Here is a 14,119-nt window from a genome sequence, read left to right on the forward strand (position 1 = left end):
TACTTATACGATAGGATGACAAATGAATTTGAACTTGAAAAGTTCAAGTTACAGAAAGAAGGTAGGGACTGAACTTTCAGATCAGCCATGATCTCATTGAATGGCGGAACAGGCTCGAAGGGTCGAATGACCTACTCCTGCTCCTATCTTCTATGTTTCTATGAAATAGCAGCAAGAGTAGGTAAACATATCCATTTTAAATATATTTAATGAAGCAGGTCTCTGGGCAGAGAATTCCACAGATTCTCCACTCACTGGGAAAAAACAGCATTTTCTCTTTATCATTCTACTCACACATCTAATTTTTTGAAACGATGCTCTCCTTGAAATGGTTATAAATCCTATCAAAGGCTATGAGATTACTAATTATAAATGAACATTTCTTTATTAACATTGACTGCTTCACCATTACAAAATTCAAGCTAATTGTTTTTTAATCAAGGCTCAATTCTTTTTTTTTCCCTTGTTCCTGATAACTACACTGGCAGGCATTTTAAAAAAAATGCCATTTTGGATGTTCAGTCGAGTTGCAAATTGAACTTGGACTTTTATTTCCATAGCTTCATGTGCTGAGACCATTACGTTACAGTCAGGCCCAATTGGTTTCACAAACACTTTATAAAATATCTTCATTAAAATACAACATAATTTCTCTTTAATGTAAATTACATTATACTTTATTTTATGGAATTGTTCAGAGTCACATGTATAAATACTATAGATTGCGATGGCTTATTTGAACCTGTCCAGGCACCCAACAGTCTCATTGTATTCACACATCTCTTTCAAATGCTCCTCTGGCGTGCACATACACCTCCTCCGTCATCACTATTCAGGGGTCCCAAACAGTCCACCCAAGTGAGGCAAAACTTCATCTGTCAACCTGTAGGTGTCCCGATGGACCCTCCTCTTCATTGGGAACTGGACACAATATGGGAGATTGTTTCATTGAGCACCTTGATCAATCTGCTCAAACAGCAAAGATTTCCCAGTGGCCAACAATTTCAATTTCATGCATCATTCCCACACTGACATTTCTGTCCATGGCCTCTTGTCCTGCCAATTTGAGGCCATCCATAAATTGGAGGAACAACATCTTATATTCTTGACAGTTTCTAACCAGACAGCATCAAAATGACCTCTAGTTTTTGTTAACCCCTTCCCCTCATCTCTCTCTTTCCCTCATCTCTCAAGATCACCACACAGGTTGGTAGGATAGTTAAGTAAGTCTATGGGATGCTGGGATTCATTAATAGAGGGATTGAAGAGAGGAGTAGAGAAGTCATGTTGCAACTCTACAAATTTATGGTAAGACCACTCTTGAGAGTATTATGTTCAGTTCTGGTCACCTCATTACCAGAAGGATGTGGAAGCTATGGAGAGGGTTCAGAGGAGATTTACCAGGATGTTGCCTGGATTGGGAAACAAGTCTTATGTGGCAAAGTTACCAGAGCTGGGACTTTTCACTTTGGAGCATAGAAGGATGTGAGGAGACTTCATAGAGGTGTTCAAGATTATGAGAGGCATAGATAGGGTGGACAGCCAGCACCTGTTTCCCAGAGCAGGATCAGTAATCCCCAGAGGACATATGTACAAAGTTATAGGAGGGAAGTTTCAGGGAGACATCAGGGGTAGGTTTTTTACACAGAGAGTTGTGGGTGCCTGGAATGCCTTACCAGGGATGAATGTGGAGGGTGAAATGTTGGGAACATTTAAGTGACTCTGAGGCAGATGCATGGATGAATGAAAAATAGAGGGTTATGGGGTAGGGAGGGTTTAGGACATTTTTTGTAAAAGAAGGAATATATGGGTCAGTACAACATCGAAGGGTGAAGTGCTGCAGTGGTCTATGTTCTATCCTTATGTCTCCCTTTCTCCATATCCTCTCTTCTTTTCTTCTTCAATCAGAGAGATATCTTTCTTCACCCTCGTCCTTCACCACTCAGTTTCTTTCTTTCCTACCCTCCTGCCTGTATCCACTTCTTATATGTTGGTCTGTGTTCCTCCCCCTTCCCCTCCACATTTTATTGTAACTGCAATATTATTGGCCATTCATTGAAATGTCTATAACTCCCCCCCTCGCCCCACCCCGGAAGGATTATCTTCATATCCCACACTGTCATCTGTATTGTTTCATCAGTAAACACTCAACTATTGCATTTGATCTCTCTCATACAAATGATGAACAAAGATAGCGATCATTTAAAACTGCAGACATTTTATCTGAAGAGTACATTACCCCATAACCATCCACTTTTATTTTTTTTAATTATCTTTTATATGTCACTTACATAAGACATTATTAAATTCTAAACACACTCAATTAATTAGTTGATCCTCATCTTTTCTACGAGTTAGAACTCCCCAAAAAACTCCATATGTTTATTAAAAATTAATGCATATTAAAATTTCTCAATCCTATTATTTTACAGATGACCTCTGAACCACTTCCTACATAATAGATTTGAACATTTTCCCTATTAATGAATATTGTGTAGTGACCTAATGATTATTTTTATGATCATTCAGTAGTCAGTATTTTACATAATGATTCCAAGTTTATTTCATGGCTAAGATTTAAATCCTCTATCAACCGTGGCTGACATCTCCAGATCAATAATCCAACCTTCAGAATACTAAAGAAAAAAACATAACCATTATGTGTTATGAGGAAAGGTTAAGTGAGCTAGGGCTTTTCGCTTTGGAGCAACAAAGAAAGAGAAGAGACGTAATAGAGGTGTATCAGATAATGAAAAGCAGAGATAGGGTGGAAAGCCAGTACCTTTGACCCAGGGCAGCAATTGCCAATGCTAGAGGATATCTGCTTAGGGAGAGTGGAAGAATGTTTAGAGGAGAAGTCAGAAGTAAGTTTGTTTTAACTAAGAGAGTGGTGGGTATGTGAAATGCATTGCCAGGGTTGGTGGTAGAGGCAGATGCAATAGACGCTTTCAAAAGACCCTTAAAAAGGCAAAGGAATGTAATAAAAGTAGCAGTGAGGGAGGAAAGTGTTAGATTGATAATGGAGTTGGTTTAGAAAGATTGGCACAACCCTATGGGCTGAATGGAGTGTACTCCTGAAGGGGACATATGCAGAAAAACTCCAATTATCCAAAACTGGATTCACCAAAATCCTCATTTATCTGAATTTTTTTTTTTAAATAGATAAGTGAGGACATCCGAAACAAATCAGAAATTCTCATTTATTTGAAATTTTTTCAGAGCCAATCTGATCTCACGGATTAAAAAAAAATTAATTCAACATGAAATGAGGATGATGATTGTCCTTGTTTCATGTAAACTCCCTCCCCTTGGTCTTTCCATTTCTTCTTTACCTTCTCCTCGACCTATGAAAATAGATTGTGAACGTTCACTTTATCCATGCCCCTCATTATTTGAATAACCTCACCCCTCAGCTTCCCACACTCTTGACAATAATGACCCCAGCCTATCCAACCTCTCCCTATAACTCCTGACATCATCCTTGTGAACTTCCACAGCACCCTTTCCAGGTTATTCATATCCTTATTGCTGGGAAAGCAGAAAGGCACATAATGCTCCAAATGTGGTTGTAGCAAATATGATTTCCATATTCATTGTCAAGATTCTTCAGGAGTTTGTGGAGGAGCTAGTGGAGTTGTTCAAGTGAACCGGTACGGACTTGAAGGGCCGACATGGCCTGTTTCCGTGCTGTAAACGGTTATATGGTTATATGGACTTTTCTCTCCAACTATCCCTCTCAAACTGCGTGCCACTGTCTCCCAGCCGCAAATGGTTGGAGAAATCCCTTGTCCCGGTGTCATCAAGTAGAGTTCACTGGCATTCTCTCCCTGGCACCCCGGAGCTCCCGACTCAAAAGCCTCCCTTTGGACTACTACCGCACATGCACACCGAACTCCCCGGTGTGTGTGTGCAGTAGGCCTGGGGGAGGATTTGGAGTCGAGACTCAGATATCGGGAACTCAAGCGACTGGGGAAAAAGGAGCCTGCCAACTCACCAGTGCTTGTTCCATCGGCCCAGGAAGCCGCGCCGGGGATCAGTGACAGTGGTGGGGAGGTGTTGGGGATCGGCTGCGATGATTGGGAGGTGTTGATGATCAGCGGTGGCATTGCAGCCAGCATTTTTTTGGTGAGAATTAAACATTATTTTAATGCTTAAAAAGCCTTCCCTTGTTGTTTGTTTGTTGTTTAAATATTGTTACATGTGATTTGCCATTGCTATCGGCCTGTCTTTAAAAAAATGTCCAGTTATCCAAAAAAAAACATTTATTCAACATAGACACAGTCCTGAACATTTCAGATAATCGGAGTTATACTGTAGGTTAATTGACATATCACAGCTTAAACAAGGGTGTCCACATCAGATTAAATGCGGGTAATGGTAACTCCCTGCAGCAAGAAGCCACTGGAATCTTGATGTCCTTGATGCTGAAGATTTTAAAGAAAGAAAAGTAATATAATCAGAAGTAATGGTTTGTATTTAATCAAATGAGGCATAAAGAAATATAACTGAAGACTTGGGAAGGAATTTGCAGCAATTAGAAAATAGATTAAAGAGTAGGACTGTGAGGACAGTAAGCTCAGTCTGGAATAAAATGAAACCACAATATTAAAAAAAAACATTATCGGTTTCATACTCTCTGATGAGGTTAAGCCTACTTTCATGTTATCTCATGCAATACCTCTGCAGCTGATTGCAGAAGGTGGTTTGGGAATTTGCTTTGTATGTATGGGATAAGTCAGTGAAATTATTGCCGAATGAAGGTATTTTCCGACGTGAGTTCACCATTGAACCCAAGCACAATAGTTTCTCCTGCCATTGTCAAAGGCCTGAATCACATTGTCATGGGGACATACATCATCAGGAATTGTCAAGGCAACATGGGGGTGGCATCAAGCTGGATTCAGCCCATGCCTGGATTCACACCTGCAGCTGCACCTGCCTGCACATACCCAAGCCGGATGCGAAGGCCCACCTGAGATGCTTCGTCAGACCTAGAATGGCAAGGAGCTGGTAGGGCTCAGGCAACACATGTTGTAGCCCTATCCCCAGAACAGCTTGGCAAGTGGCAAGGCTGGGCCAGAGCTTCAATTGTTAACATTATGTAGAATTTTTAAATGAAAGAAAATAACACTAATTTTTTTTTGACAGTGAAAAGTTAAATAAAATGTTTGACCATTTTCCTCTTAATGCTCAAGTCAGGAAATGCTATCCAAATGAATTTCATTTCACAGTGTCACTGGGTTGTGTAATCATTGCACATCACATCCTAGACTTATAGCCTCTTGCGCCTGGGAGGCTCAATGCTGTCAGTTCACATCAGATGTTTGGAGAGTCTGAGGAGAAGTTCTGGGCAACATCTGAGTGATATAGGAAAGTTGAGTGGGTAATAGCAGTGATGGCAAAATGAAGGGCTTGTTCCAGCCAGAAAAACTTTGATATTTGCTGGCAGTCCAAACTATCACTTTTTGAATGCAGTATTTTGAAATTAAAATCTATTTATAATCAATTAATTTTTTTTTAAAAGTTTAACATATATCAATACTTTAAAACATTAAAACAAACAGTATTGATTGACATATTTAATGCACCCATCCTAGTTGTTTCATGGAACAGGCCTGTGAGTCTTGTACCAGGTCTATAATGGCAAAGTATAGTGAACAGATACCTGAGCTGAAGGGCTTTCCTGCTGAAAGTGGTATTCAGGAAGCAGGTCATGGAACTCTTCATTTGCATAGGAATCTTATTGTGAGGGTAGCGAATACACCCTAGCCCATTTCTACAATCCCTCTAGTCCTCCAGCCAGCGATTGCTTGCTCCTGTTCCGCTGTCAGTATCTCCTGATCATTTCCCTGACAGCCCTCAATAACACCAAACCACCCCCACTCACCACTTTCTTCAGTCTCTTTCTGTTCCGAGGTGTTGGTGTCCCTATACCAGGCTGTGACGCAGCTGGTCAGTACACTTTCCATTGCACATCTGTAGAATTTTGCCAAGGTTTCCAATGTCTTGTCGAAACTCTGCAAACTCCTGAAGAAGTAGTGGCAGTGACATGTTTTCTTTGCGGTGCGATGGTGATTCACAGTAATTTAAATTTGCTAACCTTCTCCACCTCTGATCCCACAATGATCATTCTCTTTGCTCTCACTGTCTTCTTTCCCTTCCATCCCTCTTTGCCTTCCCCATCAATCATCTCCACCTGGCCATATGTCAGTCTCCACTATGTTGTGTAATCATAGAGAGAATGTATTTGTCTGTGCCTTTATGGCCTTGTCTACTAGATGGGTGGAAAAGCTTATATGTCTCTGCCTTACCAATATTTTCAAGCTGATGTTGATACTTTTTAATTGAATTTCTGAAGAAAGCTTGCACCCTTGATCAAACCTTTAGTGTGGACCAAATGGCATCTCTATTCGTCCCTGAAGGAAGAAACCAAAAAATTGATCAACAGCAAAACAGTTCAATGCTCAAAGTGCAAAGTTCAAATTTATTATCGGACATCGCATACAACCCTAAGATTCGTTTCCCAGTGGGACACACAGAATTTCTGCTTATCAGTGACTATAAACTATACTCAAGAAGAAAGATATACATACAAAAGAGAAAAATGTAAACAAACTGCGAATACAGAAAACGTAAACATTGAGTAATAAATAATATGAAAATAAGAGTCTTTACGTGAGTCTCTGATTACATCTGTTGTTCAGAAGTCTGATGGTGGAGGGGAAGCAAATGTTCCTGAACCTGGTCATACGAGTCTTGTGGTACCAATGCTACTTTCTTGAAGGAGGCAGGGTGAATAGAGCATGTCCTAGATAATGTGCATCATTGATGATTGCTTTTGCTTTGCGATAGCTGCGTACCAATGTAGATTTTCTCAATAGTGGGGAGAGTTTTTCCTGCGATGTACTAAGCTGCATTCATTGCCTTTTGCAGGGCTTTCTGTTCCGAGGTATTGGTGTCCCTATACCAGGCTGTGATGCAGCTGGTCAGTACACTTTCCACTGCACATCTGTAGAATTTTGCCAAGGTTTCCAATGTCTTGTCGAAACTCTGAAAACTCCTGAGGAAGTAGAGGCAGTGACATGTTTTCTTTGCGGTGCAATGGTGATTCACAGTAATTTAAATTTGCTAACCTTCTCCACCTCTGATCCCACAATGATCACTGAATCATACAGCTCTGATTTTCCTTTCCTAAAGTCTACAGTCAGCTCCTTGGCCTTGGTGACATTAGAACATAGAACATTACAGTACGGCATGGGCTCTTTGGCCCATGATGTTTTGCTGACTTATATATACCTTACCTAAAAAAACAAATGAAATCTTCTTCATAACTCAAAGAGTATTTTTTTTTCTTTCATCCATGTGCCTGTCTAAGAGTTTTGGAAATCCCCCTACTTTTCCAGCATCCACCACCACCACTGGCAATGCATTTCTAGGCACCCACAACCCTCTGTGAAAAAAAAACTTACCCCTGATGTCTCCTCTAAATCTTCCTTCCTTCCACTTTGTACAGATGTCCTCCTGTGTTTGCTACTCCCACCTTGGGAAAAAGGCACTGGCTGCCGACCTTATCAACATCTCCAATAATCGTGTAGACCTCTATTAAGTCAGCCTCCGCAGCAACCTTGAGATATCTATGGATTTAGACCCCGAAGAGCATCTGTTTATCTGCACTGTTAAGTATCCTCCCATTAACTCTGAACTCTGCCTTCAGGTTTGACCTTCCAAACTACATCACCTCACAGTTACCCAGATTAAACTTAATTTGCCAATTTTGAGCCCAACTCTGCACGATGTCCAACCAACAGCAACATTCAGCACTATCCACAACAGTCTTTGTTTCATCCACAAACTTACTCACCCACCCTTCCACATTTACATCCAAGTCATTTATAAAAATTACAAAGAGCTGAAGTCCCGGAAAAATTCCCTATGGATCTCAGCTAATCACTGTCCTTCAGTCAGAACACATTTCATCTACTACAAGCCTCAGCCTTCTGCAGGCAAGCCAGTTTCTGAATCTGCACAGCGAAGTGATCCCATGCCTCATAACTTTCTGAACAAGTCTCCAAAGGTCGACTTTGTCAAATGCCTTACTAAAATCCATATGTACCATACCTATCACCCTTCCTTCTTGAGTGAGAGATTTTTATTGGTATGCCTTTCAGCTAAGTTTTCAATCTCCCTTCTGTATGCCAACTCATCATCCCTTTATATGCAACCCATTACTGTGGTATCATCAGCGAATTTGTAAATGGTGTGGCATACTGAGCCACACAGTCATAGGTAAGGAGGGGGCTAAGTACGTAGCCCTAGGATGGAGATTGTAGAAGAGATTATTCTGCCAATTTGCACTGATTGAAGGGTGGATATGAGGAAATCCAGGATTTAATTACACAGTGGGATATTGAGGTCCAAGCCTTTGAGTTGCTGATCAGCTTTGAGAGGATGATAGTGTTGAATGCTGAACTGTATTTAATAAAGGGAATGCTAATGTATGCATCTGTGCTGTCCAGGTGTTCCAGGGTTTTGTGTGATGCCATAGAGATGACAGCTGCCATAGAGTTGTTGCTGCAGTAGGCAAATTGGAATGGATCCATGTTGCTGCTCATAAAGGAGCTGATATGGTTTAAAACCTGCCTCTCAAAACACTTCATTGCTGTGGATGTGAGTGCCACTGGTCAGTTGTCATTTAGGCAGGTTACCACACTCTTCATGGGCACTGGTACAATTGAGAACTGTTTGAAACAAGAGGGTCCCACGCCCTGTTGGAATGAGATGTTGAGGATGTCCGTGAATTTATTGGCAAGTTAGTCAGCACAGGTTTTCAGCCCTCGGCTGGATACTCCATCTGGAACAAATACTTTCCTTAGACCTATTCTCCTGAAGGCAGCCCACACAACGTCCATGGATGCTCACGATAGAGGATCATTGGGTCATGCAATGAATCCTCCTTATTTTGGTGGTCAAAGTGATAATTCTGCTAAATAGGCAGAATTAGGCCATTTGACTTGAAGCATGATATGAAGATAACTCTACTTTCCAAAGTATGTTTCTTTTTTATGAAGGGTTCTGACCCGACATGTTGACAAATCATTTTGTTTCCACTATTGCTCCTCAACCCTCTGAGTTGCCCCAGGAGATTTATTTTTTTTTGCTCCAGATTCCATCATCTGTTTCCTCACCTTCATGTGTTGGCGAGTCCCTATCACTCAAAGAGTTACAGCATGGATCAACCTCCCATAATAATCAAATTTCAAACACATCTCGAGATCTGTGACAGGGAGGTTGTGACTAACCAATGGCCCCTGACTTATATGATGGAGAAGATACTACATGGAAGAAAAAAAAACAAACTGAAATATCCAGGAATGGAAATAATTGCATTATGCCACATATAAATACATTTCTTTGAAAATATTATTCATGAAGCACAACAAGTTCCATTCTTCGATATTCTAAACACAGAGATGTTGTGTTTCATGAGGCAAGAAAGTGCATTAATCAACATGACTTCCATTTATGTGAGATTTTGTACGTCAAATTCTACCCTTTCTCCTCAAGTGGATAATTATTTTTCACTGAGCTCCCCAGATGACAATGTTGGAGACAGATTGATGTTTCTTTCTGAGGCTGTTTCTTTCTAATGTCTTTTTCACTGATGTTATAAACATGAATGCAACTTACTATGTAATCTCTTTATGCAAGTAAACAAAACCACAAATTTCAGAGGTTTGTTATTTGCCCGTTGTTACTTTTCAGCTCTTCTTCTCCTAGAAATACAATGGAATACATAACGGTATTTTGTTTCCTTTGAAGGAGTTGGAGGGATGTTTCTATTCATTAATTCTGCAGCCCAGCATGAAGGTGACATTGCACGAATAACTACCACTGATTCATTTCCAGCAAGTGTTGGAGTCTGTCACTTGCGCTTCTGGTACTTTATTTATGGTTCACAGAAAATGGGTACTTTGAAGGTAAGGAAACTGCAAAAGTACTTTAACTATCTGCTTGTATAATTGATATTTGTATTTCCAAGTCCTCTTGATTGGAGAAAACATCCCACTTTCACGACAGTTGTTGGTACATCAAATAATCGATTGTTGAGGGTAACCTTTCTATCTACCCTTGCAATTATCCATAGATGGCCCAATTTAACTGACAACTAATGTTGAAAATCTTTGTTGATGAAGCTTGTAATTCTTTTGATGCTAAATTACATCAAAGTAGCAATTAGGCTGGGTATATTTAAAGCAGAGCTTGTTAGAATCTTTATGAGTAAGGGGCCGTGTCAAAGGTTATCGAGAGAAGGCAAGAGAATGCGATTGAAAGGAAAAATGCATCAGCCATGATTTGAATGATGAAACAGACTCGATGGGCCAAATAGCCTAACTCTGTTTTCATGTCGTATATGTCCACAATTTTCTAAACTTTTGCAAATAAAATTTCAGTAAGATGCAGAATTATAAATCACAGCAAATGATGATAACATTGAAGTCCCTTAGAAACGTTGGTCTCCTATTCTCGCAGTGTGAATGAATTTCAAGACGACAGCTCAGATTTTACATTTTCCTGCATTTTACTACAAAGCAGCAGCTGATATTTTCTGGGAAGGCCTGAACATTCAATAGTATAGATCAGAGTTAAAATAATTAAATAAGATGGCTAATGATGCAAAAAAAACCCATAATAATAAAAGTCGTCAGAGAATTTTCAGCTTGGTCCGTCACTGAAATGAAATTTGATATTTTACCTCATCACTGACTTGCATTAACCACATATCCCTTGAATTCATTAATGTACAAAAACCTTTTGATCTCTATTTCAAATGTACTCAGCAACTGAGCTCCTCAAACCATATCAGTTAGAAATTCCAAAGACTCGGTTCTAATCCCTGTCCTAAAGGGCTGATCACTCATTCTGCGACTGTGAAACCCCTCTCTATAACTGGATTCTGGACATCCTAATGGAAAGACTGGTCCACAACAGAACGTTGAGCACCATCATGCTGAGCACGGGCTGTGTGCTCAGCCCACTGACAACTGACCCACGACTGCAATGCCAGATCAAGTGACAACAGTCATCAAATTTGCAGATGACATGACATCAGCAACAATGATGAGTTTCCCTACAATGAAGAGGTGGAACATCTCATGATATGGTGTGTGACCACAACAACCTGAGTTTCAACATGGACAAGACAAGCATAATATTTGTGGACTTCATTAGCACCAGTATGAGTGCTCTCCACTACACAGTTCCTCGAAGTCCACTTAACAAGTGACCCATCCTAATCACACATCTCTTCACTTGTCAGAAAGGTGTAACAGTGACTGCACTTCCTGAGAAGACTGAGGTGGACAAGGCTATTGGCCACCATCAATTTTTTTACAAAGGCTCTTTCGAGAGCATCCTGGTCGATGGCATCACAGCGGTGGTTTTCAATCAGCCTCCCTGAAACTCACATACCACTTTAAGTAATCTCTATGCCATAAGTGCTCTGAGATTAGTAAGGGATTGCTTAACATGGCATGTGTGCGGGAAGGGAAGGTTGAGAACCACTGCTCTATACCCAATTATTACTGAAATATTTTGCTTGAGAAAAATTGTCAATGGCCCAATTCCTTTAGAGTTATGAAACTGTGCACATAACGAGTCAATTAAGTGCAATTAAAACAGTGGTGTTCTTTTCTTTTTATTTTTTTTATTGATTTTAATAGAAAAAACTCTTTATACATGATTTTTAACTGATTACATAATTCAATTCAATTCCTAGTATATATATATATATATATATATATATATAAATTTTAATACATATTTACCTGGGAGGGAAGAGACTGTGATCAAAAAGGTGGTTCTCCCAGGAATTAGTCTATCCCAGTGGTTCCCAACCTTTTACTTTCCACTCACATACCACTTTACGTATTCCCTATGCCATAAGTGTTCTGTGATTAATAGGGGATTGCTTAAGGTGGTATGTGGGTGGAAAGAAAAAGTTTGAAAACCACTGTTTTAATAATTCCAAATTGATTCATTATCCAATTGCACTTCAGATGTGCTGATGCCTGTGATGTACCCAAATGCGGGCTACTTGGCTGCAAAATTTGTGGGAGTGGGGGACTGCATTCATGCTCTCCCCCCAGAAAAAATTATAATTCAGAATATAAACCATAATTATCAGGCAACACATTTACTCAAAACCTCGGATTCTGATGTTAAATGGAAAATAATAAGATAGAATTAAGAATCCCATGTAGGGACTATAAATCTTCATCCTATACTGTGAGATCATTATTAATTGTCTACTATAGCCTGGCTTTCTCTAGAAATAAAAAAAAAGTAAATAAAGAACTCCCCACCCCCCACTAATCCTATCTCTCTCACTAAAAAAAGGTTAACCTGCATAAAGTAAGTAGATATGAATGGAATTATGACTCTCGGACATCAGATAGGGAATCCTCAAGGCATTCACATAACTAAATCTTCAAGTTGCAATAGTAGTCCATGAATGGACCCCACAACTTTTCGAATTCAACATTGATATCTTTAATGCTATATCTAATTTTCTCCAATCTTAAGTAAGACGTAAAATCATGCAACCATTGCATATGAGTAGGTGAAGAATTAACTTTCCATTTGATCAGAATTGCTCATCTGGCTTTCAACAATGTAAAAGCTAGGATTCATTTTTGAGTTGAAATCAAGGACATCACCTCTTCTTGAGGGAAAACAAACAAAGAAATTAAGAGGCATGGTTCTAATTTGATCTTAAGAATCACTGGTAAAGTTTGGAAAATTTGTTTCCAAAATTTATTGAATTTGGGGAACTCCCAAAACATATGAATCTGTGAAGCTTCAAAGATTTTACATTTATCACATAGTGGATCAATATCAGAATAAAAGCAAGAAAATTTAACTTTAGACATGTGCTTTTAATGCACACCTTAAATTGTAACAGACAATGATGAGCACAAAATGAAAATTCATTAATTAAATTAAGAGTGGTGTCCCAGTCCTCATCTGAAAATGATACATTCAAATCCTCTTCTCAGTCATTCTTGATCCCAATCACTGAGGCTATCCTTAGGTCAGTGGTTTTCAAACATTTTCTTCCCACTCACTTAGCACGTTAAGCAATCCCTTACTAATCACAGAGCACTTATGGTATAGGGATTGCTTAAGGTGGAATGTGATATAGGGGGGCAGTTTGAAAACCACTTTGTCATAGAGCATTGGATCAGAAAACAATGTCACCACTGATTTAGTAGTGCTTAACTTCTCCAAAGCATTCAATGACATTCCTCACCAAAGATTACTTAAGCAGCTCAACTTCTACAGTATTCACTCCTACACAAAAAGATGGATTTCCAGTGTAACACCAGTTTCTTGATGAAACGTCTCCAGCGGGTGTGCATGAATGGAAAAAAAGTTCTGAATGGCAGGCAGTGTTAAGTGGTACATCCCAGGGCACAGTGTTAGCCCACATTTGTTGTTACTCTACATCAACGACATTCATGAGAAAGTCACAAGCACCACTAGACTGTTTGTGGATGACTGTTTGGTATACCGCACAATTAAGTCAGCTGATGACGAGGATGCTCTTCATAAAGATCTTGATAGCACGGTAGAATATCACAAAAATGGGGAATGCTGTTCAATCCTTCCAAAAGAGAAACCCTGTGTGTCACCAGGAAGAAAAAACCAGGCAAAACATCATACAAAATCCTGGGTGTCACCCTTGATGAAACCAAACAGACCAAAAGCCTTGGCATCAAAATCCAGGACTACCTGCGTTGGAATGATCAGATGCATCATACAGCGGTGAAGGCAACAGGAGTCTGAAATTTTCTGATGCGCAAATTCCATCATTGTTCAACCTCTGTCAAGGAGGTACTTCACCCTTGTCAGACCATATTTGGAAGACACAGTAGCTGCTGTCCCAGACACAAACAAAAACTCAACTACCATTGAAAGAGTCCCGAGACAGTCAGCCCGATTCTTCCCCTGCACAATTAAAGCATGGAATAATCCTCGCCCGACCAGACTCACACAACCGGACCCAATTTAATTTAGGATACCTCTTCTTCAAAAATCTCCTCCTTTAGCCCACCCGCCC

At 39.8% G+C, this 14,119-nt stretch overlaps 1 protein-coding gene across 1 annotated transcript in view; it reads left to right on the forward strand.

Moving 5' to 3' along the window:
• The window catches only part of malrd1 (MAM and LDL receptor class A domain containing 1), a 318,021-nt gene that overhangs the window by 252,687 nt on the left and 51,215 nt on the right, over window positions 1-14,119 (forward strand). The window contains exon 28 of the mRNA XM_069914667.1: window positions 9,820-9,977. Coding sequence (XP_069770768.1) covers window positions 9,820-9,977 — 158 coding nt within the window. The remainder of the gene's footprint in view (window positions 1-9,819; window positions 9,978-14,119) is intronic.

Source organism: Narcine bancroftii, chromosome 1, assembly GCF_036971445.1.
Source record: "Narcine bancroftii isolate sNarBan1 chromosome 1, sNarBan1.hap1, whole genome shotgun sequence".
In the NCBI taxonomy this organism is placed as follows: Eukaryota; Metazoa; Chordata; class Chondrichthyes; order Torpediniformes; family Narcinidae; genus Narcine; species Narcine bancroftii.